The sequence below is a fragment of the Ornithorhynchus anatinus genome, chromosome 3, assembly GCF_004115215.2.
Source record: "Ornithorhynchus anatinus isolate Pmale09 chromosome 3, mOrnAna1.pri.v4, whole genome shotgun sequence".
NCBI lineage: Eukaryota > Metazoa > Chordata > Mammalia > Monotremata > Ornithorhynchidae > Ornithorhynchus > Ornithorhynchus anatinus.
In genome coordinates, this window is record NC_041730.1 from 120,801,406 (window position 1) to 120,823,458 (window position 22,053).

General features: G+C 46.0%; 1 protein-coding gene across 5 annotated transcripts in view; it reads left to right on the forward strand.

Annotated features, from left to right (window-relative positions):
* Positions 1–5,960: 5,960 nt before the first annotated feature.
* The window catches only part of PPP3CB (protein phosphatase 3 catalytic subunit beta), a 44,623-nt gene continuing 28,530 nt past the window's right edge, over positions 5,961–22,053 (forward strand). For all 5 annotated transcript variants that reach the window (XM_029059572.1, XM_029059574.1, XM_029059573.1 and 2 more), the window contains exons 1-2: positions 5,961–6,063; positions 15,105–15,305. In XM_029059572.1, coding sequence (XP_028915405.1) covers positions 5,991–6,063; positions 15,105–15,305 — 274 coding nt within the window. In that variant the 5' untranslated portion in view covers positions 5,961–5,990. The remainder of the gene's footprint in view (positions 6,064–15,104; positions 15,306–22,053) is intronic.

The window sequence follows — 22,053 nt, forward strand, 5'->3', positions numbered from 1 at the left end:
GCAAACAGAGGTAAGTGATTGGGGGTTGTCTGGCTCCTCGTGTGAAGACTGCGGTGACTGCGGAGCTGCGTCAGAGTGGCTGAAACCTGGGGCGTGAGTTATTCTTTTTTGTATGTGGTATGGTATTTGTTACGCGCTTACTATGTGTCAAGTACTATACCAAGCGCTGGGGTAGATTCTCAGCCTCATTCTCGGTCTCTTTCACGGGCTCCTTTTCTGCCTCCCACCCCCTAACTGTGGGGGTCCCTCAAGGCTCAGTTCTGGGTCCCCTTCTATTCTCCATCTACGCCCACTCCCTTGGAGAATTCACTGGATCCCATGGCTTCAACTACCACCTCTATGAGGAGGATACCAAAATCTACATCTCTACCCCTAATCTCTCCCTCTCTCCCTCTGCAGTCTCGCATTTCCTCCTGCCTTCAAGACACCTCTATTGGGTCCTGGAATGCCCTCCCTTCTCACCTCCGCCAAATTAATTCTCTTGCCCTCTTCAAAACCCTACTTAAAGCTCACCTCCTCCAAGAGGCCTTCCCAGACTGAGTTCCCCTTTTCCCTCTGCTCCTTCTACCCCCCCTTCACCTCTCCGCAGCTAAACCCTCTTCTCCCCCCTTTCCCTCTGCTCCTCCCCATCTCCCGTCTCATCCCCTCAGCACTGTACTCTTCCGCTCAACTGTATATATCTTCATTACCCTATTTATTTTGTTAATGAGATGTACATCACCTTGATTCTATTATTTGCTATTGTTTTAATGAGATGTTCTTCCCCTCGATTCTATTTATTGCCATTGTTCTTGTCTGTCCGACTCCCCCGATTAGACTGTAAGCCCGTCAAAGGGCAGGGACTGTCTCTATCTGTTACTGATTTGTACATTCCAAGTGCTTAGTACAGTGCTCTGCACATATTAAGTCCTCAATAAATACTATTGAATGAATGAATGAATGAATGTCCTCCCGTCACCTCAAGTTTAACCTGTCCAAAACAGAACTCCTTATCTTTCCACCCAAACCCTGTCCTCCCCCTGCCTTTTCCATCACTGTAGATGGCACCACCATCCTTCTTGCCTCACAAGCCCTTAACCTTGGCATTATCCTTGACTCCTCTCTCTCATTCAACACATATATTCAATCCATCACTAAATCCTGTCAGTTCCAACCTCACAACATCGCTAAAATCGCTGCTTACTGAGAAGCAGCGTGGCTCAGTAGAAAGAGCCCAGGCTTTGGAGTCAGAGGTCATGGGTTTGAATCCCGGCTCAGCCACTTAATAATAATAATAATGTTGGTATTTGTTAAGCGCTTACTATGTGCCGAGCACTGTTCTAAGCGCTGGGGTAGACACAGGGGAATCAGGATGTCCCACGTGGGGCTCACAGTTTTCATCCCCATTTTACAGATGAGGGAACTGAGGCCCAGAGAAGTGAAGTGACTTGCCCACAGTCACACAGCTGACAAGTGGCAGAGCTGGGATTCTGTGTGACTTTGGGCAAGTCACTTAACTTCTCGGTGCCTCAGTTCCCTCATCTGTAAAATGGGGATTAAGACTGTGAACCCCACGTGGGACAACCTGATTCCCCTGTGTCTACCCCAGCGCTTAGAACAGTGCTCGGCACATAGTAAGCACTTAACAAATACCAACATTATTACATTATTAAAATCCACCCTTTCCTCTCCATCCAAACTGCACCACGTTAATACAATCACTTATCCTATCCTACCTGATTACTGTATCAGGCTCCTTGTGGACCTCCCTGCCTCCTGTCTCTCCCCACTGTTGTCCATACTTCATTCTGCTGCCCAGATCATTTTTCTATAAAAACATTCAGGACATGCTTCCCCACTCCTCAAGAAACACCAGTGGTTGCCCATTCACCTCCACATCAAATTAAAACTCCTCACCATTGACTTCAAAGCACCTAATCACCTCACCCTCTCCTACCTCACCTCCCTACTCTCCTAACACAGCACACGCATGAACACGCGTACACATCCCAGCCTTCACTCTTTGCTCCACTAATGCTGACCTTTTCACCGTTCCTCGATTCGTCTATCTTGCCGCCAACTCCTTGCCCACATCCTGCCTCTGGCCTGGAACTCCCTCCCTCCCTCCTCAAATCCGACAATTACTCTCCCCGCCCCCCACTTGAAGACTTTTTGAAGGTACATCTCCATGTACCTTTTTGAAGGTACATGGCCTTTCCTGACTAAACCCTCCGTTCCTCTTCTCCCACACCCTTCTGAGTCACCCTGGCTTGCTCCCCTTATTCATCCCCCCTCTCAGCCCCAAAGCACTTATGTACCTATCTGTCATTTATTAATTTACATTAGTGTCCATCTCCCCCTCTAGATTGTAAACTCATTGTGGGTAAGGAATGTGTCGGCTTATTGTTTTATTGTACTCTCCCAAGTGTTTAGTACAGTGCTTTGCACACAGTAAGCACTCAATAAATACAATTGAATGAATGAAGAAATGAATGAAGGTAGATACAAGTTAATCAGGTCAGACACAATCCCTGTCGCACCTGAGTCTCACAGTCTAAGCAGGAGAGAGAATAGGTATTGAAGCCCCATTTTACAAATGAGCAAACTGAGACCCAGAGAAGTTAAGTGACTTGTCCAAGGCCACATAGCAGGCAAGTGTGGCAGAGCTGGAATTAGAGCCCCAGTCCTCTGACTCCCAGGCCCATGGTCTCTCCACTAGGCCTTGCTGCTCCTCCAAGAGGTGAGTAGAAAATCCTCCAACATGTGGACTGAATATATATTTGAGCCACATTATTGTTCTTCCGATATTTCCTAGGGTGTCTGCACATCATCATCATCATCATCAATGGTATTTGTTGAGTGCTTAGTATGTGCAGACCACTACACTATGTGCTTGGGAGAGTACAGTAGTTAGTTAGCTGACATGTTTTCTGCCTACAGAGAGCTTACATTCTAGGGAGGGGAGACAGACATTTTGTATCTTTCCACTGATGATATTAGAATGTAAAAGATAGAAAATGTGTAATGTGAACTCTCTTCCCCTTAACCTGACATGTCCTCACTCTTCTCTCATCTCCCCACTAGACAGAAAGCTGGAAGTGTCCAGGCAACCCATCCTCTATCAACTCTGTTGCATGGCGTGGCTTAGTGGAAGGAGCCCGGGTTTGGGAGTCAGAGATCATGGGTTCGAATCCTGGCTCCGCCGCCTGTCAGCTGTGTGACCTTGGGTAAGTCACTTCACTTCTCTGGGCCTCAGTTCCCTCATCTGTAAAATGGGGACAAAGACTGTGAGCCCTACATGGGACAACCTGATTCCCTTGTATCTCGAACAGTGCTTGGCACATAGTAAGTGCTTAATAATAATAATAATAGTAATGTTGGTATTTGTTAGCACTTACTATGTGCAGAGCACTGTTTTAAGTGCTGGGGGAGATACAGGGTAATCAGGTTTTCCCACGTGAGGCTCACAGTCTTAATCCCCATTTTACAGATGAGGTCACTGAGGCCCAGAGAAGTGAAGTGACTTGCCCACAGTCACCCAGCTGACAAGTGGCAGAGTTGGGATTCGAACCCATGACCTCTGACTCCCAAGCCCAGGCTCTTTCCACTGAGCCATGCTGCTTCTCTAACAAATACCAACATTATTATGATTACTATTATTAATTATTGGGGGAGGTGCTCCTCAACTTCACTTCTCTGGGCCTCAGTCACCTCATCTGGAAAACATAAAATCTGTAAGCGCTTAACAAATACCAACATTATTATTATTATTATTAATTATTGAGGGGGGGCTCCTCAACCTCACCTCTCTGGGCCTCAGGTACCTCATCTGGAAAATGTAAAATCTGTAAGCACTTAACAAATACCAATATTATTATTATTAATTATGGGGGGTGGTCCTCAACTTCACTTCTCTGGGCCCCAGTCACCTCGACTGGAAAATGTAAAATCTGTAAGCGCTTATCAAATACCAACATCATTATGATTATTAATTATTGGGGGAGGGGCTCCTCAACTTCACCTCTCCGGGCCTCAGTCACCTCGTCTGGAAAATGCAAAATCTGTAAGCCCTTAACAAATACCAATATTATTAATTATGTGGGGGGGGGACCTGCTCAACTTCACTTCTCTGGTCCTCAGTCACCTCATTTGGAAAAAGTAAAATCTGTAAGTGCTTAACAAATACCAACATTATTATGATTATTATTAATTACTGGGGGGGCTCCTCAACTTCACCTCTCTGGGCCTCAGTCACCTCATCTGGAAAATGGAAAATCTGTAAGCGCTTAACAAACACCAATATTATTATTATTAATTATGGGGGGGGGCCTCCTTAACTTCACTTCTCTGGGCCTCAGTCACGTCGTCTGGAAAATGTGAAATGTGTAAGCGCTTAACAAATACCAATATTACTAGTAGTAGTAATGGGGGGGGGGGGCATGCTCCTCAACTTCACTTCTCTGGGCCTCAGTCACCTCATCTGGAAAATGGAAAATCTGTAAGCGCTTAACAAACACCAATATTATTATTATTAATTATGGGGGGGCCCTCCTTAACTTCACTTCTCTGGGCCTCATTCACCTCATCTGGAAAATGTATAATCTGTAAGTGCTTAACAAACACCAATATTATTATTATTAATTATGGGGGGGGGGAGGCTCCTCAACTTCACTTCTCTGGGCCTCAGTCACCTCGTCTGGAAACTGTAAAATATGTAAGTGCTTAACAAATACCAACTTGATTATTATTATTAATTGGGGGGGGGCCTCCTCAACTTCACTTCTCTGGGCCTCAGTCACCTCGTCTGGAAACTGTAAAATATGTAAGTGCTTAACAAATACCAACTTTATTATTATTAATTGGGGGGGGGGGGCTCCTCAACTTCACTTCTCTGGGCCTCAGTCACCTCGTCTGGAAAATGTGAAATGTGTAAGCTATTAACAAATACCAATATTACTAGTAGTAGTAATGGGGGGGAGGGGAGGCGTGCTCCTCAACTTCTCTGGGCCTCAGTCACCTCGTCTGGAAAATGTAAAATCGGTAAGCGCTTAACAAATACCAACTTGATTACTATTATTAATTAGGGGGGGGCCTGGTCCTCAACTTCACTTCTCTGAGCCTCAGTCACCTCGTCTGGAAAATGTAAAATCTGTAAGCGCTTAACAAATACCAACTTGATTATTATTATTAATTAGGGGGGGGCCTGGTCCTCAACTTCACTTGTCTGGGCCTCAGTCACCTCGTCTGGAAAATGTAAAATGTGTGAGCGCTTAACAAATACCAATATTACTAGTAGTAGTAATGGGGGGGGTGCTCCTCAACTTCACTTCTCTGGGCCTCAGTCACCTCGTCTGGAAAATGTGAAATGTGTAAGCTATTAACAAATACCAATATTACTAGTAGTAGTAATGGGGGGTGGGGCGTGCTCCTCAACTTCACTTCTCTGGGCCTCAGTCACCTCGTCTGGAAAATGTAAAATCTGTAAGCGCTTAACAAATACCAACTTGATTATTATTATTAATTAGGGGGGGCCTGGTCCTCAACTTCACTTGTCTGGGCCTCAGTCACCTCGTCTGGAAAATGTAAAATGTGTGAGCGCTTAACAAATACCAATATTACTAGTAGTAGTAATGGGGGGGGGTGCTCCTCAACTTCACTTCTCTGGGCCTCAGTCACCTCGTCTGGAAAATGTAAAATCTGTAAGCAATTAACAAATACCAACGTTATTATTATGATTATTATTTATTGAGGGGGGCAAGGGGGTCTCCTGAGGAGGAGCGCTTGTGTGAGGCCCGGCGCCTGGCTGAGGGGCGGCGCTGCGAGGCCCCTCCCGCCATTCCTCCCTCCTCCCTCCTCCCGCCGCCGCCTCCGCGCGGTGCATGCCGGGCCCCGTGGCGCCGTGAGGAGAGGGGGCTCCGCCATGTTCGCTGGCGGCCCCGCCGCCGCCGCCCGGCCGGTGTAGCCGCCCGCCCCGCTCCCTGCGGCCCCCCGCCCCGCGTCCCGGGCCCAGCATGGCCGCCCCGGAGTCGGGCCCGGCGGCGCCGCCCCCGCCGCCTCCGTCCGGGGTTGACCGCGTCGTTAAAGGTGAGAGGGGGAGAGGAGGGAGCGGGGGCGAGTCCGGGCCTGGCGGTCGGTCCTGGCCCTGCGGTGGGGATGAACCAGGGCTCCCAAGCGGCGGGAAGATGTCATCCGGTCCTGACGGAATCGCTGGGCCGGCCCGGGCCGACCCCGCCAGCGAAAGTAGAGCAGGGCCGCCCTACACCACCGCCGCTGGCCGCCCGCCCTGCAGGCCCGGCCTCCTCCTCCTCTTCCTCCTCCTCCCCTGGACGGGCTCCCCGCGTCGGGGGAAGGCCAATCGGGTCCTCTGCGAACCGTTGCGGGCCGCCTGGGTGTCCGTCTCTCTGGCGGTGGACTCTCCCGAGCGCTTAGTCCACAGTGCGCGCAGTCAGTGCCATGGAATATTACACCGTGCGCCCGTCAGTGGACAGGGACTGGCTCTATCTGTTGCCGATTTGTCCATTCCAAGCGCTTCGTACCGTGCTCTGCACATAGGAAGCGCTCAATAAATACTATTGAATGAATGAAATCCCCCTTATCATTATCATTTACTACTACTGTAAAAGAAAAAATTTGGTTAGCCTTACCGACCGCGTTGGTCAGGTCCGGTCGATCAGGTGCATTTATTGAGTGCTTACTATGTGCACTAATAATAATAACGTTGGTATTTGTTAAGCGCTTACTATGTGCCGAGCACTGTTCTAAGCGCTGGGGGAGATACAGGGGAATCCGGTTGTCCCACATGGGGCTCACAGTTAATCCCCATTTTATAGATGAGGTAACTGAGGCACAGAGAAGTAAAGTGACTCGCCCACAGTCACACAGCTGACAAGTGGCAGAGCCGGAATTCGAACCCATGACCTCTGACTCCCTAGCCCAGGCTCTTTCCACTGAGCCTGGTGTATTTATTGAGTGCTTACTATGTGCACTAATAATAATAATGTTGGTATTTGTTAAGCACTTACTATGTGCCAAACACTGTTCTAAGCGCTGGGGGAGATACAGGGGAATCAGGTTGTCCCACATGGGGCTCACAGTTAATCCCCATTTTACAGATGAGTAACTGAGGCACAGAGAAGTAAAGTGACTCGCCCACAGTCACACAGCTGACAAGTGGCGGAGTCGGGATTCGAACCCATGACCTCTGACTCCCAAGCCTAGGCTCTTTCCACTGAGCCACGCACTACTACCAATAATAATGGTATTTGTTAAGCGCCTATTTGTTTGAGAAGCAGCGTGGCTTGGTGGAAAGAGCCCGGGCTGGGCAGTTGGAGGTCATGGGTTCTAATAATAATAAAGTAATGTTGGTATTTGTGAAGCGCTTATTATGTGCAGAGTGCTGGGGGAGATCCAGGGTCATCAGGTTGTCCCACGTGAGGCTCACAGTCTTAATCCCCATTTTGCAGGTGAGGTCACTGAGGCCCAGAGAAGTGACTTGCCCACAGTCACCCAGCTGACAAGGGGCAGAGCCAGGATTGGAACCCATGACCTCTGACTCCCCAGCCTGGGCTCTTTCCAGTGAACCAGGCTGCTTCTCTAATCCCAGCCCCGCCGCTTGTCAGATGGATGACTTGGGGCAAGTCACTTCGCTTCTCTGGGCCTCATCTGGAAAATGGGGATGAAGACTATGAGCCCCACGTGGGACAGCCTGATCACCTTGTATCCTCTCCAGTGCTTAGAACAGTGCTTTGCACGTAGTAAGCGCTTAACAAATGCCATCATTATTAGTCACTCAATAGTGTTTATTGAGTGCTTACTATGTGCAGAGCACTGTACTAAGCGATTGGAATGTACAGTGCGGCAAGAGAGAGAGACAGTCCTTGCCCACTAATGGGCTCACAGTCCTAGCGGTGAGCTCACTATTGTTATTATTACTAATAATAATAATGGTATTTGTTAAGCGCTTACTATGTGACCTACTGAGGAAAGATTTAGGGTATTAAAATGACCCTGTTTAAAAGCCTGCGCACTTTCACCAAGATCTCTGAAAGCCCTAAATTGCTGTGGAGAAATCTTCAGAAATATCTAGAATTAACTGCTTGGTCTGCTGTGGGTAAGAACCACCAGTAGAACCCCCTAGTCTAGTTCATTTGCCCTCCCAGGCTTTCCTACTGCTTCCATTCACCCGGCCTTATTACCACTATTAATAGCCAAATTTGTGGCCATGCCTCAGGTACTATCAATCAGTTGCATTAGTGCTTACTATGTGCACTAATAATAATAATGGTATTTGTTAAGCACTTACTATGTGTCAAGCACTGTTGTAAGCGCTGGGGGAGATGCGAGATCATCGGTTGTCCCACGTGGGGCTCACAGTCTTCATCCCCATTTGACAGATGAGGCAACTGAGGCCCAGAGAAGTGAAGTGACTAGCCCAAAGTCACACAGCTGACAAGCGGTGGAGCCGGGGTTGGAACCCATGACCTCCGACTCCCAAGCCCGGGCCCTTGTCGCTGAGCCATGCTGCTTCTCAAATACTAACCAGATAGCGTTATTATTACTACTACCGTTATACTGTAAAGGTTACTATAATTTTATAGCTGATTTTTATAGCATCATACTGTAATGTCACTTGGTTAGTACCTGAGCTGTGACCACAGACTTGGTTATTAATGGTAGTAATAGGGCCGGGTGAATGGAAGCAGTAGGAAAGGTTGGGACTAGATTAGGGATTCCATAGGTAAAAGTTCTTACCCAATGCAGACCAAGCAGTTAATTCTAGTTATTTCTGAAGATTTCTCCATAGCAATTTAAGGCTTTCAGAGATCGTGGGAAAAGTCTGTAAGCTTTTAAACAGGATCATTTGAATGTCCTAAATCTTTCCTCAGTAGGCCAAGAACAGTTTATGAAAATAATTTCTGTCACTTGATCAATAAACTTAAAGACTCTTGAAGATATAATTTACCTTGCTTATTTGGTTATTTTCATGTAGTCATTTTCACTTTTGTTGCTTCACTTGCACACTGAAACAGGTATTCCACGCTAAATACTGCTAATAATAACAGTGTTTAAGTGCTTCCAGGCAAAGTCCTAAGCAGTGAGGTAGATACAAGATAATGTCAACCACAGTCCCAGTCGAGTGCCTACTGTGTGCCGAGCACTGTACTGAGCACTTACGGGAATACAACAGAGTTTGGTAAACGTGATCCCAGCTGCCAAGGCTCTTACAGTCTGGTGGAGCTGTAGAACAGGTATTTTATTTCCCTTTTACAGCTAAGGAAACAGATGCAGAGAAGTTCAATGTCTTGTCCAAAATCACACTCCAGGCACGTGGAAGAGCTGGGATTAGAACCCAGCTCCTCTGACTCCTGGGTCCTTGCTCTCTCCACTAATAATGTTGGTATTTGTTATTAAGTGCTTACTATGTGCAGAGCACTGTTCTAAGCGCTGGGGTAGACACAGGGGAATCAGGTTGTCCCACGTGGGGCTCACAGTCTTCACCCCCATTTTACAGATGAGGGAACTGAGGCACAGAGAAGTTAAGTGACTCGCCCACAGTCACACAGCCGACAAGCGGCAGAGCTGGGATTCGAACTCACGAGCCCTGACTCCAAAGCCTGTGCTCTTTCCACTGCGCCACGCTGCTTCTCTATAGGCCATACCACTTCTCTAGGGAAAACAAATGTACTGCTTTTATTTACAAACAGTAATATGAACGTTTCAGATCTGCATTTGAAGAGGCATCAGGTTTCCCTCGGATGTACAGTTTTTTAGGAATTTTTTTCTTGTACTTTTTAAAATCTAGACTCCGAGTTTTGGATCACCTAACAGTTTCATTAGGGATGATTTGGAGTGGTATATGCTGGAAGATTCTGTTTCTCATAGTTGTTAGAAATGCACCTGGAGTCTTATGCATTTTCCACCATTTTTCCCTCCACTGGAGAGCAGGTGTTCATTTTTGTCTTCTCTACTCATGCATTAGTAGTGTGGACACTACTATCATCCCTCAGAAAGAAGAGCCTAAGCTTGTGAAAGCAACTGGTAAAAAAGTGAACATTTCTTAAAATACTGCCTCTGCATTTTTGCACTACCTGTATTCACCCCACCCTCAACCTCATGGCATTTATGTACAAAACCATAAATTATGTATTATAAATGATTTATTTATATTAATGTGTCTCCCTCTCTAGACTGAAAGCTCATTGCGGGCTGGGAACAGGTCCACCAATTCTGTTGTGGTGTACTCTCCCAAGTGCTTAGTATAGGGCTCTGTATATAGTAAGTGCTCAATAAGTATCATTGGTTGATTTATTGATTGAGACCTTTGGTCACTAAAAGATACTAAATTGAGTTGACTAAACACAATTTTATAGACTGTCTTTAATCTTGTAAATCTTAGTAGCCCATGGAGGGAGTGTGGTGAAACTGCCCATCTTTTCCATACTGGTGTTGAGAAAGGCCAAATTCTCCAGTAGCCAATTTGTGAAGTCCATTCTATGGCTTTCCTCTTCCTCAGTGAAAGCTAAAGTCTAATTTGAATTAATACCACTTCCCCAAAGACTTGCATGGTAGGGCCTAAGGGTACCGGATTTCTGAGACTGAACTAACCCCCGTGGCAGAAACAGCTCTTCCAGTTTATTTTTCTGATGAGAACTGCCCATCCTTTGTGGAGGTAGACAACTAAAATTACTTACTGACGTCTGGCTCTCCTAATCATAAATCTAATAAATCTATAATACCTTATTCTGGAGTGGACAACCTAGCTGATGGAGGAATGCAGTCTTATAAATAGACTTGGTTGGAAAACTGCTCAGGTTTTTCTCTCCCAGGATTTTCTTCACATTACCCATACTTTCCAATGTCAAGTGATGAGTTTGATGGCAGAAAGCATCAGAAGCCTAAGGTCCACACCATACTAATTGGAAGATTTATAGTTCCCTGCAGCTCAAATTTCTTTTAGATCTGGACTCAGTGCTTAACTTCATGGCTGCAACACTTTATAGTAAGAAATTTGGAGAAAGCATGGGAGATAGCAAGTCTGAGTGGCCCTTAACTTTTAGTTCAATTTTTTTTTCTTTCTTTGCCATGGCTACTATAGTTAAGTACTCAGTGGTTATGTAGGCATAGGCTTCCATACTTTTGGCACTGAGGGGCAAAGCCTGCTGTCCCCCCAGTCCTTAGAGCTGGAGAAAAGCTAGAGGTGGAGTGGAGATTTTGGTTTAACTCTTGCGCCTGCCAGCAGGAGGTGGCATCCATTACAGCTGCTTTTCTAGGACCCGGTATGGGAAACTCCTTTTGTCTCTGCCCCGGACTCTCTGAGGAGGAACTGTCTGTCCACCCTACCTTTGCCCAGTCAGCATAAGAAGGCAAGAGACTTCTGGGGTCTGGGCAGGAATCGGAGCTCCAAGGCCGCATTTTTGCATTACTTTCTGGCTAGCAGGCAGAGAGTCACGGCAGTGGAATCAGCATACTCGTGGAGTGGCAATAGATGAGGCCATGGGCTGCGAATCCTGGTTGGAGAGCAGCATCGTGACTGGATGGCACTGTGGAAGTCTCCACCGGTGCCAGTTGAGAACTTATCCAGAGAATATTAGGAAAATAGTGGCAGAGGTGGAAGAGAAGAGTTCCTTAATCGAATTTATTGAACTCTTACTGGGTGCAGAACACTGTACTAAATACTTGGGAGAGTATAATAGAACAATAAACAGACACATTCCCAGCCCACAGCGAGCTTACAGTCTAGAGGGGGAGACAGACATTAATATAAATAATAAATTACGGATATGTACCTAAGTGCCGTAGGGCTGGGAGTGGAGATGAAAAAAGGAGGAAGCAATGCAAAAGGGAGAGGAAGAAAAGGAAAAGAGGGCTTAGTAAGGGAAGGTCTCTTGGAGGGGATGTGCCTTCAATAGGCTTTGAATGGGGGGAGAGTAATTGTCTCAGATATGAAGAGGGAGGGTGTTCCAGGCCAGAGGCAGGACGTTGGCAAGAGGTCGGCAGTGAAAAAGACAAGATCGAGGTACAGTGAGTAGGTTGGCATTAGAAGAGTGAAACAAGGAAAGTTACTGTTCAGAGTCCCTAATGCCTATGGTCCTAGATGTGGTGTGTCTGTTTAAAAAAAAAAAAGGTTAATATTTATTAAGCATTACTATGTTCTATGCACTGTGCTCAGTCCTGGGGTAGATACAAAATAATTTGATCAGACACAGTCTCTGTTTTACATAGGGCTGGCAATTTTAAGAGGGAAGAAAGCAGGAATCTTATCCACATTTTAATAATAAAGAAACTGAGGCATAAAGCGTTTAGGTGACTTGCCCCGGGTGACAAAACAATCAAGTGACAGAGCTTGGATAAGAACCCAAGTCTCCTGACTCCCGATGCTGTGCCCTTTTTTTCTAGGCCATGCTTCCGTCTCCCTTGTGTCTAGTGATCTATATGAAGAACACCATTAAAATTCTTGAAAAACTCTATTTACTGGAAATATTTCAGTATTTAGTGAACATTACACTTTAGAAAATCTTTAGGTTATTTGTGCTGAATTAAGCCAAGAACAAAGTAATCCTTGCACTTTTTGGTGTGTTTGTACAATTTAATTTATGGTTCATCCCGTTTACAAGCTCATTTCTTATTGTCTATAAGGTAAAACCTTGTGTTGGTTCAATATCTGTGTGTACTTGAATTTAGAACAAGTTAAACATATTTCCTGTTCAGATATATTTGAGTTCTGACTAGCATCCTGTGGACATTGGACATTAGGAATAATAAAAGCTAATTCTAACGTACTGTTGTCTGTATAGGGCTATTTTGAAATTACAAAAGGAGCACGAGACTTACCCTGTCCACAAGGACCCTGTCCACAAGGAACTCTGAGGAAAGTCAGACATGGAAATATTCCCAAACCATAGAATCAGAATGAATAAAAGTGAATGATCAGTCACTTTGATCTGTACATGAGTACTAAGGATGGGCATAAACAAGCACATAAATGCAGGAGGAAGCTGAAGGATTGCTAAGAATCGGGGTACTTATGTAGCTGGGGAATGATTATTGGAAGAGTTGAAATTTTAGGAACCTTTGAAGATGCAGGGAGTTGAAGTCTGGTGGATTTGTGCATAAGGGAAGCAGTATGGCCTGGTGGAGGGTGGTGCTTGTTAGGTGCTTACTATATGCCTAACACTATACTAAGTGCTGGGATAGATATGAGATAATCAAATCCCACATGGGGCTCACTATCTAGAAGGGAGAACAGGTACTGGATCTCTATTTTGCAGCTGAAGGAACTGGGGTACAGAGCAGTTAAGTGACTTGCTCAAGGTCACACAGCAGGTATGTGGTGGACTCCGGATCAGATCCCAGATCCTCTGGCTCCCAGGCCTGTGCTCTTTTGACTAGGCCATACTGCTTTCATAGTACCGGCCGTGTGACCTTGGGCCTATTTCTCTGTACCCCACTTACCTCATCTGTAAAATGGAGATTAAATCCCTGTCTTTTATATGTACTATGGGCCCCATACGGGACAGGGACTGTTTCCAACCTGATGCATCCACCCCAGCACTTAGTAAAGTGCTTGGCCTGTAGAAAGCATGTAACAAATACCATTTTTTTAAAAAAAGGAAGTTCCAGGCCCCAGGGATGACTCAAGCAAGTGCTTAGGGGCTGAGAACTCAAATGCATAGGTGACATAATAGTAGGGGAAATAAGGTCAAGTCTGCTTCCTTCATACGCTTTGAAAATACCAGAGTGGTCGCACCAGTATTTATCGATTTACTGGTGTAGTGTTCTGGTGGTTCCTGCTTACTTTCACTTCAGATTGAATCAAGGAGAGTGTGACAAAAAAACTGGCAGATAATCTTACTGCAGATAATCCTTCAGTAGTATTTATTGAGCACTTATTGTGTACTCTCCCAAGAGCTGATTATAGTGCTCTGCACACAATTAAGCTCTCAGTGAATAGGAGTGATTACAGATCACTGTACTAAGTGTTTGGGAGAGTAAAATAAAATGGAGGTGGTAGACAGTTCCTGTCCTCAAGGAGATTACAGTCTAGTCGGGGAGACTGACATATAAAGAAATTTCAGATAGGGGAAATAGCAGCATATAAGAATATGGACTTGAGTGCAGTAGTGCTGGGGTAGGGTAAGGATTAACGTTTTATGAGTGATTTGTACAAGATATTATGTCCAGTTTTTGATCATTGCAATTTAAAAAGTAAGTGGGAAACCAGAGCAGGTTCAGTGAAGAATAGTTTAGAAAATGGGCTTTTAGAAGTATAGGTTAAAAAAAATTGGGGTTGTCTAGAGAAGGCTTCATGAGGTTCATGTGAAGAATGCTAAGTGGTTCTACTTAATGTCTAGTGAGAACCGAATAAAAAGAAATGAATTCAATTAAAGTTTGAGAGATTTTGGTTGAGCATAAGGAAGAACTACCTCTGGAGAGGAGATAAAATATTGGAATAGCCTTCTACTGTGGGAGGTTGTAGAGCCACTGTCCTTAAAGGTGATTCATGGTCTATCCGAATGGTTTAGACATTCACACCTGTTTTCATAATCTTAGAAATGCCTTTTTATGTCTCGCCTGCTAGAATTTTGAACTCCTTTTTGACAGGAATCTGTTGTACTCTCCCAAACCCTTAGTACAATGCTGTGCACATAGTAAGCCCTCGATACCATTGATTATCATTTTTCTCTTACCATGTGATATTTTAGCCTCCTGTATAAGATTATAGTGAACTCATTTGTGGGCAGTGATTGTCACTGTTTTTTGTTGTACTGTTCTTGAATTTTCCCTTTACTAAACATTAAACTGTAGTAACTGTTATTTTTATTTTTTATCACCAATTAGCATTGAGCTCTTATAGTGCTCATTGTGCTATGCTGGTTTCTGTACGAATCATGTTAGACACAGTCCCTGTCCTCTAGAATAGACTGTGAGCTTGTTGTGAGCAGGGTATGTGTCTGTTATATAGTTATATTGTATTCTCCTAAGCACTTAATACAGTGCTCTGCACACAGTAGGTGTTCAGCAGATATGATTGATTGTCTTTTGTGATGACTTAATCATTAATCTTTTTAGGGCAATTGCCTGTTTTCCTGAAGTACATTCCTGATATAATTTTTCTCCTGTTTCAGCCGTCCCTTTTCCCCCTACACATCGCTTGACATCCGAAGAAGTGTTTGACGTAAACGGAGTACCCAGGGTTGACATTTTGAAAAATCATTTAGTAAAAGAAGGTCGGGTAGATGAAGAAATTGCACTTAGAATTATCAATGAAGGTGCTGCCATCCTGCGAAGAGAGAAAACAATGATAGAAGTAGAAGCTCCAATTACAGGTACTGTCCCTTGTTTGTGTTTGAGGCACTACTTTTGGGTTAAGAGCTTTTCTTCTATATTGTGTTAGATCAAGACCAGTTGGCCCTAAAAGGAGTATTAAATTAATTGATTTGGGTGAAAATTGCAACTAACTTTCCTGAAACGTTTTATAATTTTTGTAGGGCATTTCCTTAATCGTAATTGGTTGGTTCTACAGCTTGATTTGTAGGACAGTGATCTTACTGCAGAACTTCCATTCTACATTGCAGTTATTCCACTTATAATGAGCTCCCATAAAGCAAGATTTTGGATAAACCAATACTTACTTTTCTGTCCTGATGAGTTCCCACTGGAAAAATGTCATTTTATTGAGGTAGAATTCTGACTGCAAAAATGATCTTGCATCTCGCTGTGAGTGCCTGGAAGGAATCCTTGGTGTCACAAATGTGACTGATAGAAAACTTCCATGAAATGCTCTGAAATTATCACATCACAGTTGGCCATAAATTCTCTGCTTTCTTTTCCTAGGATTGAAGGGACAGGCTAGAAGAGAAAACAGAAACTCTTTAACATTGACTTTAAGACTCAAATCAGTTCTCCCTCCTCTGCCTTGCCTCACTGATTTCTTACTTCCTCCCAGCTCACACACTTCGTTCCTTTAATTCCCCACCCAGTCATTGTGCCTTCGTCTCATATATATTTTCCACCAAGCCCTTGCCTGCACACTCCCTCTCCTTTCATATGCAACAGATTTTCACTCTCCCCATCCTCAAAGCCCTCCTAAAATCACATCTCTTCCCAAAGGCTTACCCCAACCAAGCCCATATTTCCTTTACTCTCTCTCCCTTCTGTACCAGTTCTTGAGTCTCTACCCTTTAGGCACTTGATAGCCACCCCAACCTCAGCCCCACAACACTGTACACATTCAAACATATTTATTGAGTGTTTACTGTCTGCAGCGCACAGTGCCAAATGTTTGGGGAAAGTACAACACCGCAATATAACAGACACGTCCCCTGCCCACCACAAGCTTACAGCCCAGAGGCCCTTACATCTTGTGATTTCTCCTATCTGTAATTTATTTTAATACCCGGCTGCTCCTTTAGACCAAGCTCATTGTAGGTAGGGATCTTGTCTGCCAACTCTCTTGTGCTCTCCTAAGCACTTAGAACTGTACTGTGCACACAGTAAGCGCTCAGTAAATAACATTGATTAATTGATAGGGAGCCCGGAGAGGGTCATATATGGAGGAATGAAAAACAAGGGGAGAGAACACTGAGGAAAGCAAGGAAGCATGCTGAGAAGCAGCATGGCCAAGGGGATAGAGCTCGGACCTGGGAGTCAGAAGGATCCTTGCTCCACTACTTGTCATCTGTATGGCCTTGGGCAAGTCACTTAACTTTCAGCTCAGTTACCTTCTCTTTAAAATGGGGATTAATACTGTGAGACCATGTGGGTTGTGGACTGTGTCCAGCCAGATTATTTAGTATCTACCTCAGTGCTTAGATTGTGCATTCCAAGCGCTTAGTACAGTGCTCTGCACTTAGTAAGTGCTCAATAAATACTATTGAATGAATGAATGAACAGTGCCTGGCACATAGGAAGCACTTAACAAATGCCATAAAAAAAAACCAGGAGTCTCTCAGCTCTTTTTCTTATTCTCTTCCCTTTCCTTTCTTTGTTCCTATCATTCATTCATTGTAGTATTTACTGAGCGCTTACTGTGTGCAGAGCACTGTACTAAATGCTTGGAATGGACAATTTGGCAACAGATACAGACAATCCCTGCCCAACAACGGGCTCACAGTCTAAAAGGGGGAGACAGACAGCAAAACAAGGAGTCAGGCATCAATACCATCAAAATAGATAAATAGAATCACAGATATATACACATCATTAATAAAATAGAGTAATAATTTATACAAATATACACAAGTGCTGTGGGGAGGGGAAGGAGGTAGAGCGGAGGGAGGGAGGAGGGGCAGTGAGGAAAGGAGGAGGAGAGGACATTGGATTTGGCAAGAAGGAGGTCATTGGTGACCTTTGAGAGGGCAGTTTTGGTGGAGCGGAGGGGACGGAAGCCAGATAGGATGGGGTCCAGGAAAGAGTTGGAGTTGAGGAATTCAAGGCAGCAATCAGTATTCTGCAACTGTCTTCCACAGCTTGGGTTCCTTCTCTGGTTTGGCTTCCCTCTTCTTTCTCTGGTTTTCCTTCCTATCTGTCTCTTACCAGGCCAAGATCTCTCCTCTTCCAGTCTCTGCCAGGGGATTGAGTTCATTCATGTATTCAGTAGTATTTATTGAGTGCTTACTATGTGCAGAGCACTGTACTAAGCGCTTGGAATGTACAATTTGGCAACAGAGACAATCCCTGCCCACTGACGGGCTCACAGTCTAATCGGGGGAGACAGACAGCAGAGCAAAACAGAACGAAACAAAAACAAGACAACATTATCACGATAAATAGGGTCAAGGGGATGTACACCTCATTAACAAAATAAATAGGGTAATAAATAATATATACAAATGAGCACATTGCGGAGGGGAAGGGGGGAAGACGAGGAGCAGAGGGAAAGGGGGCTCAGCTGAGGGGAAGGGGGAGGAGCAGAGGGTGGAGGGGGAGCAGAGGGAAAAGGGGGGGCTCAGGCTGGGAAGGCCTCTTGGAGGAGGTGAGCTCTCAGTAGGGCTTTGAAGAGGGGAAGAGAGAGTTTGGTGGAGGTGAAGAGGGAGGGCATTCCAGGACAGCGGTAGGATGTGGGCCAGAGGTCGATGGCAGGATAGGCATGAACGGGGGATGGGGAGGAGGTGAGCGGTAGAGGAGCAGAGTGTACGGGGTGGGCTGTAGAAGGAGAGAAGGGAAGTGAGGTAGGTTGGGTCAAGGGGATGGAGAGCTTTGAAGCCAAGAGTGGGAAGTTTTTGTTTCGTGCGGAGGTTGATGGGCAACCACTGGAGGTTTTTAAGGAGGGGAGTGACAGGCCCAGAGCGTTTCTGTAGGAAGATGATCCGGGCAGCGGAATGAAGAATAGACTGGAGCGGGGAGAGACAGGAGGATTGGAGATCAGAGTGGAGGCTAACACAGTGATCCAGTCGGGATATTATGAGAGTGTGTACCAGCATGATAGCCGTTTAGACGGAGAGGGAAGGGTGGAACTTGGCGATATTGTAAAGGTGAGACCGGCAGGCGTTGGTGATGGATTGGATGTGTGGGGTGAATGAGAGAGCTGAGTCAAGGATGACACCAAGGTTGTGGGCCTGTGAGACGGGAAGGATGGTCGTGTCGTCCACAGTGACAGGAAAGTCAGGAAGAGGACAGGGTTTGGGAGGGAAGATAAGGAGCTCAGTTTTGGAAATGTTGAGTTTTAGGTGGTTGGCAGACATCCAGGTGGAGACGTCCTGGAAGCAGGAGGAGATACGAGCCTGAAGGAAGGAGGAGAGAACAAGGGAGGAGGAGAGAACAAGGGAGGAGATGTAGATTTCGGTGTCATCTGAATAGAGATGATAGTTGAAGCCGTGGGAGCGAATGAGTTCACCAAGCGAGTGAGTATAGATGGAGAACAGAGGAGGGCCAAGAACTGACCCTTGAGGAACCCCTAGAGTTAGTGGATGGAAGGGGGAGGAGGAGCCCGCGAAGGAGACCGAGAATGAACTGCCAGAAAGATGAGGAGAACCAGGAGAGGATATCCTGGTCCCTGTATAAAGCATGGAGACACTCCCTTGCCACCTTTTCCCTAGCACAAGGTCCACACTGAGGGGAGCAAGTTGAGGCTGGCCCCCGACCCCTTATGGTGGTCAGGAGGAAGGTGGCTTGGCTGCTTTTCCCTAGAATTGACCTAGAGCAGCTCTTGCCCCTCCTCTGGGAGCTGGAGTTTGGATCTACTTGGCTTGGCCTGGGAATAGAGCAACCCAAACCTAGCACTTCCTTTGCCAAGAATCAGATTTCCTACTCCCGATCTGGGCTGGCCTGACCCAGATCCTGGGCTGGCCTGACCCAGACCGTGGTGTCCATGCAGCAGCCAAAGGAGAAGTGAAAGCTCAGTTGGGGTTGGCTGGAAAGGAAAGAGGGCTGTTTTCTCCTTTCCTGATGGCTCCCTGTTTTCAGTGAAACTCCAGCCCTAAAGAGAGTGGAGGGCGATTCTCTTCAATCTTATCATAGCTGGGTCCCGCTGAATGTATTTTCTACCCGTAATTTATATGATCCAACCATAAGTGGAGAAGTAGAGATGCGTTGGTGGCCATCCGCTGTGTGATTTGCTGGGAGGCACTACCTCAATGGTGGTTAACTGTGAAGCTTGCTATCCACTCCTGCCATCAGTCCAGTTAGAAGGCGGGGGGGTTGGTATGGGTGTGTGTGTGTGGGTGTGTGTATGTTTGTGTATGGCAGTTGAATATCACAGAAACCACTACAGCAGTGGGCCAGATTAGCCATTGGGCCTTTCGATCAGTCAACGTGGAAGAAGGTAGAAGAGGAATGGCAGCTACTATTTGTCATGATTTGACCTGAAGGTGGTCACTGACGGCATTGCAAAGATACTGGTCCTCCTTGGCTGTAACATGACATCTCCTACTCAAGTTATGAATCTTAATTTAATGATGTCTTAAGGAAACTTTGGTGGGAATTCAGGAAACCTAGAGAGTTTCACTTGGGGAAACCCTGACTTCCCCTTCTCAGCCTCCTGGAAACACAGGCTCCACTTCCGAGGCACAGGACTTGGTGCAGGAGGCAAGGCGGAGAGAGGCAGGCGTTTAAAATCTAAATTCTGGACAAAAATGCATCCAGTGTGATATTCATACTCGACTGTGAGATTAGCCACCCTAGTTGCCCCATAACCTCTCTCATTACTGAACTGCCAAACAAAACCACTGACCATCCCGTGGTCTTCCAGTTACGGCAGCCAGGCTCCCTCTCTGAACATATCCCATGCATGCCTGTGGGCCCCAGGGATTTAAGCCGCAGCAGCCAGTTCCTCAGCGCTTCTTTCTCCACCAGGTTGCCACGTGAAATCACCGGTAACTCTTCCCGCCTTCCCATTGTGACATTCAGGGTCCCACTATACCGACATGCCCTGTGCGTGCCAGGCTTTGGGCATTTAAGCTGTAGCGGCGGGACCCTCAGCTCTTTACATCGAAAAGCCAGATGAAACCACTGATAAATAACCCTTGCTGCTTTCTCATCATGAGATATAGGGCCTTTCCTCCTTACATCCTCCTGTGCCCGCAGGACCTTGGGAGATTTAAGCAGTGGTAGCAAGCAGCTTCTGCAAATTTTAGAAGACTCCTACGGGTCCCCTTTGCCACTGTTCTAGTTGGACTTGTATTTTTACGTTGCTTTTATGTTTGTATTCATCTCAGACTATTTGTCGCCAAACCCTACCCCACTTTATTTTGGATTGTGAGGCTCCGGAGGGCCAAGGTGTGTGTTTACCTCTTACCTGGGTGGGTATTTTTCTCAACATTTAGTGCCATGCTCCACACCCTGTAAATGCTAAATGAATAGTATTACTTTTTCTGTACCCTCAGAGCTTGCATCATACAGTAAACAATTGGGACAATTTTCTCAAGGCATGCCACCATAGGGGTAGTGGTAGAAGGCAGCAGGGACACAGCAGCGGGATGGTGGTGATGGTTAAAAATTTTAAAGGGCTCCATATTGGAAGCAGAACCTATGTGAACAGGGGCTTGGGATAGGGGATGTATTGGCTCTGGAGCAAAGTTGGAGTGGTCCAAGAGTTGCCTTGGAGAAACATGCTAGGGCTTTGAAAGCGTTAGGGGTACACAGGATATAATTTAAAGGTGTAATATGGGGAAGGCAGGTAGTACCTTTTTCCCCCGTCTCAGGGTCTGAGCCTGGCCCTTCATGACCAAGAAGACCAAGACCAAGAAGTGGCTCAGTGGAAAGAGCACGGGCTTTGGAGTCAGGGCTCATGAGTTCGAATCCCAGCTCTGCCACTTGGCTGTGTGACTGTGGGCAAGTCACTTAACTTCTCCGTGCCTCAGTTCCCTCATCTGTAAAATGGGGATGAAGACTGTGAGCCCCACGTGGGACAACCTGATTCCCCTATGTCTACCCCAGCGCTTAGAACAGTGCTCGGCACATAGTAAGCGCTTAACAAATACCAACATTATTATTATTATGACCATGGCAACTTCCAAGGCAACCAGTTACTTGAATTTCATAGATGCCATACGCACTATGTGCCAGCCAAACCACTGCAGCTCTCTGACCCTTAACCAACCAAAATCCTCTGCATTTGCAAGACCTTTAGGTAGGACTTAGGGACCAACAATACATCTGCCTCTCCCCTTCCCCCCAAAATGCCTTCCTGCTGCTCTGGGATATATTGACTCTGGTGAATATTTGTGTGTGACCATCCCAGCTGGCTGTTCCTGCAGGCTGGTTGAGTAGGCATGTGTGGAGCATGGACAGGGTGGCTGAAAAGGAGTGAAAGAGAAAGGATGGCTTGGAAGACAATAGGGGGCAGCTGAATGGAGTTTTTGTTGTGGAGTTGCTGTATCTCGATATGGGGAGGTTTGGTTGGGTAAATGTGTATGTGGTGGAGGGTTGCCTGAGTGGAGGAGTATGGGAGTAACTAAGTGGGGTGTATATGGGAGATTTTGAGGAGATGTGGCTTTGTGGGAAGGCAGATAGTTTAGTGAATAACTTTGAGTTGTGGAGGGTCTTAGTGAGTGAGGTACTGACTGATTTGGCATAGAGTGCGTGGGTTTGGGATCTATAGAAATAATCAGTCGATGCTATTTATTGAGCACTTAC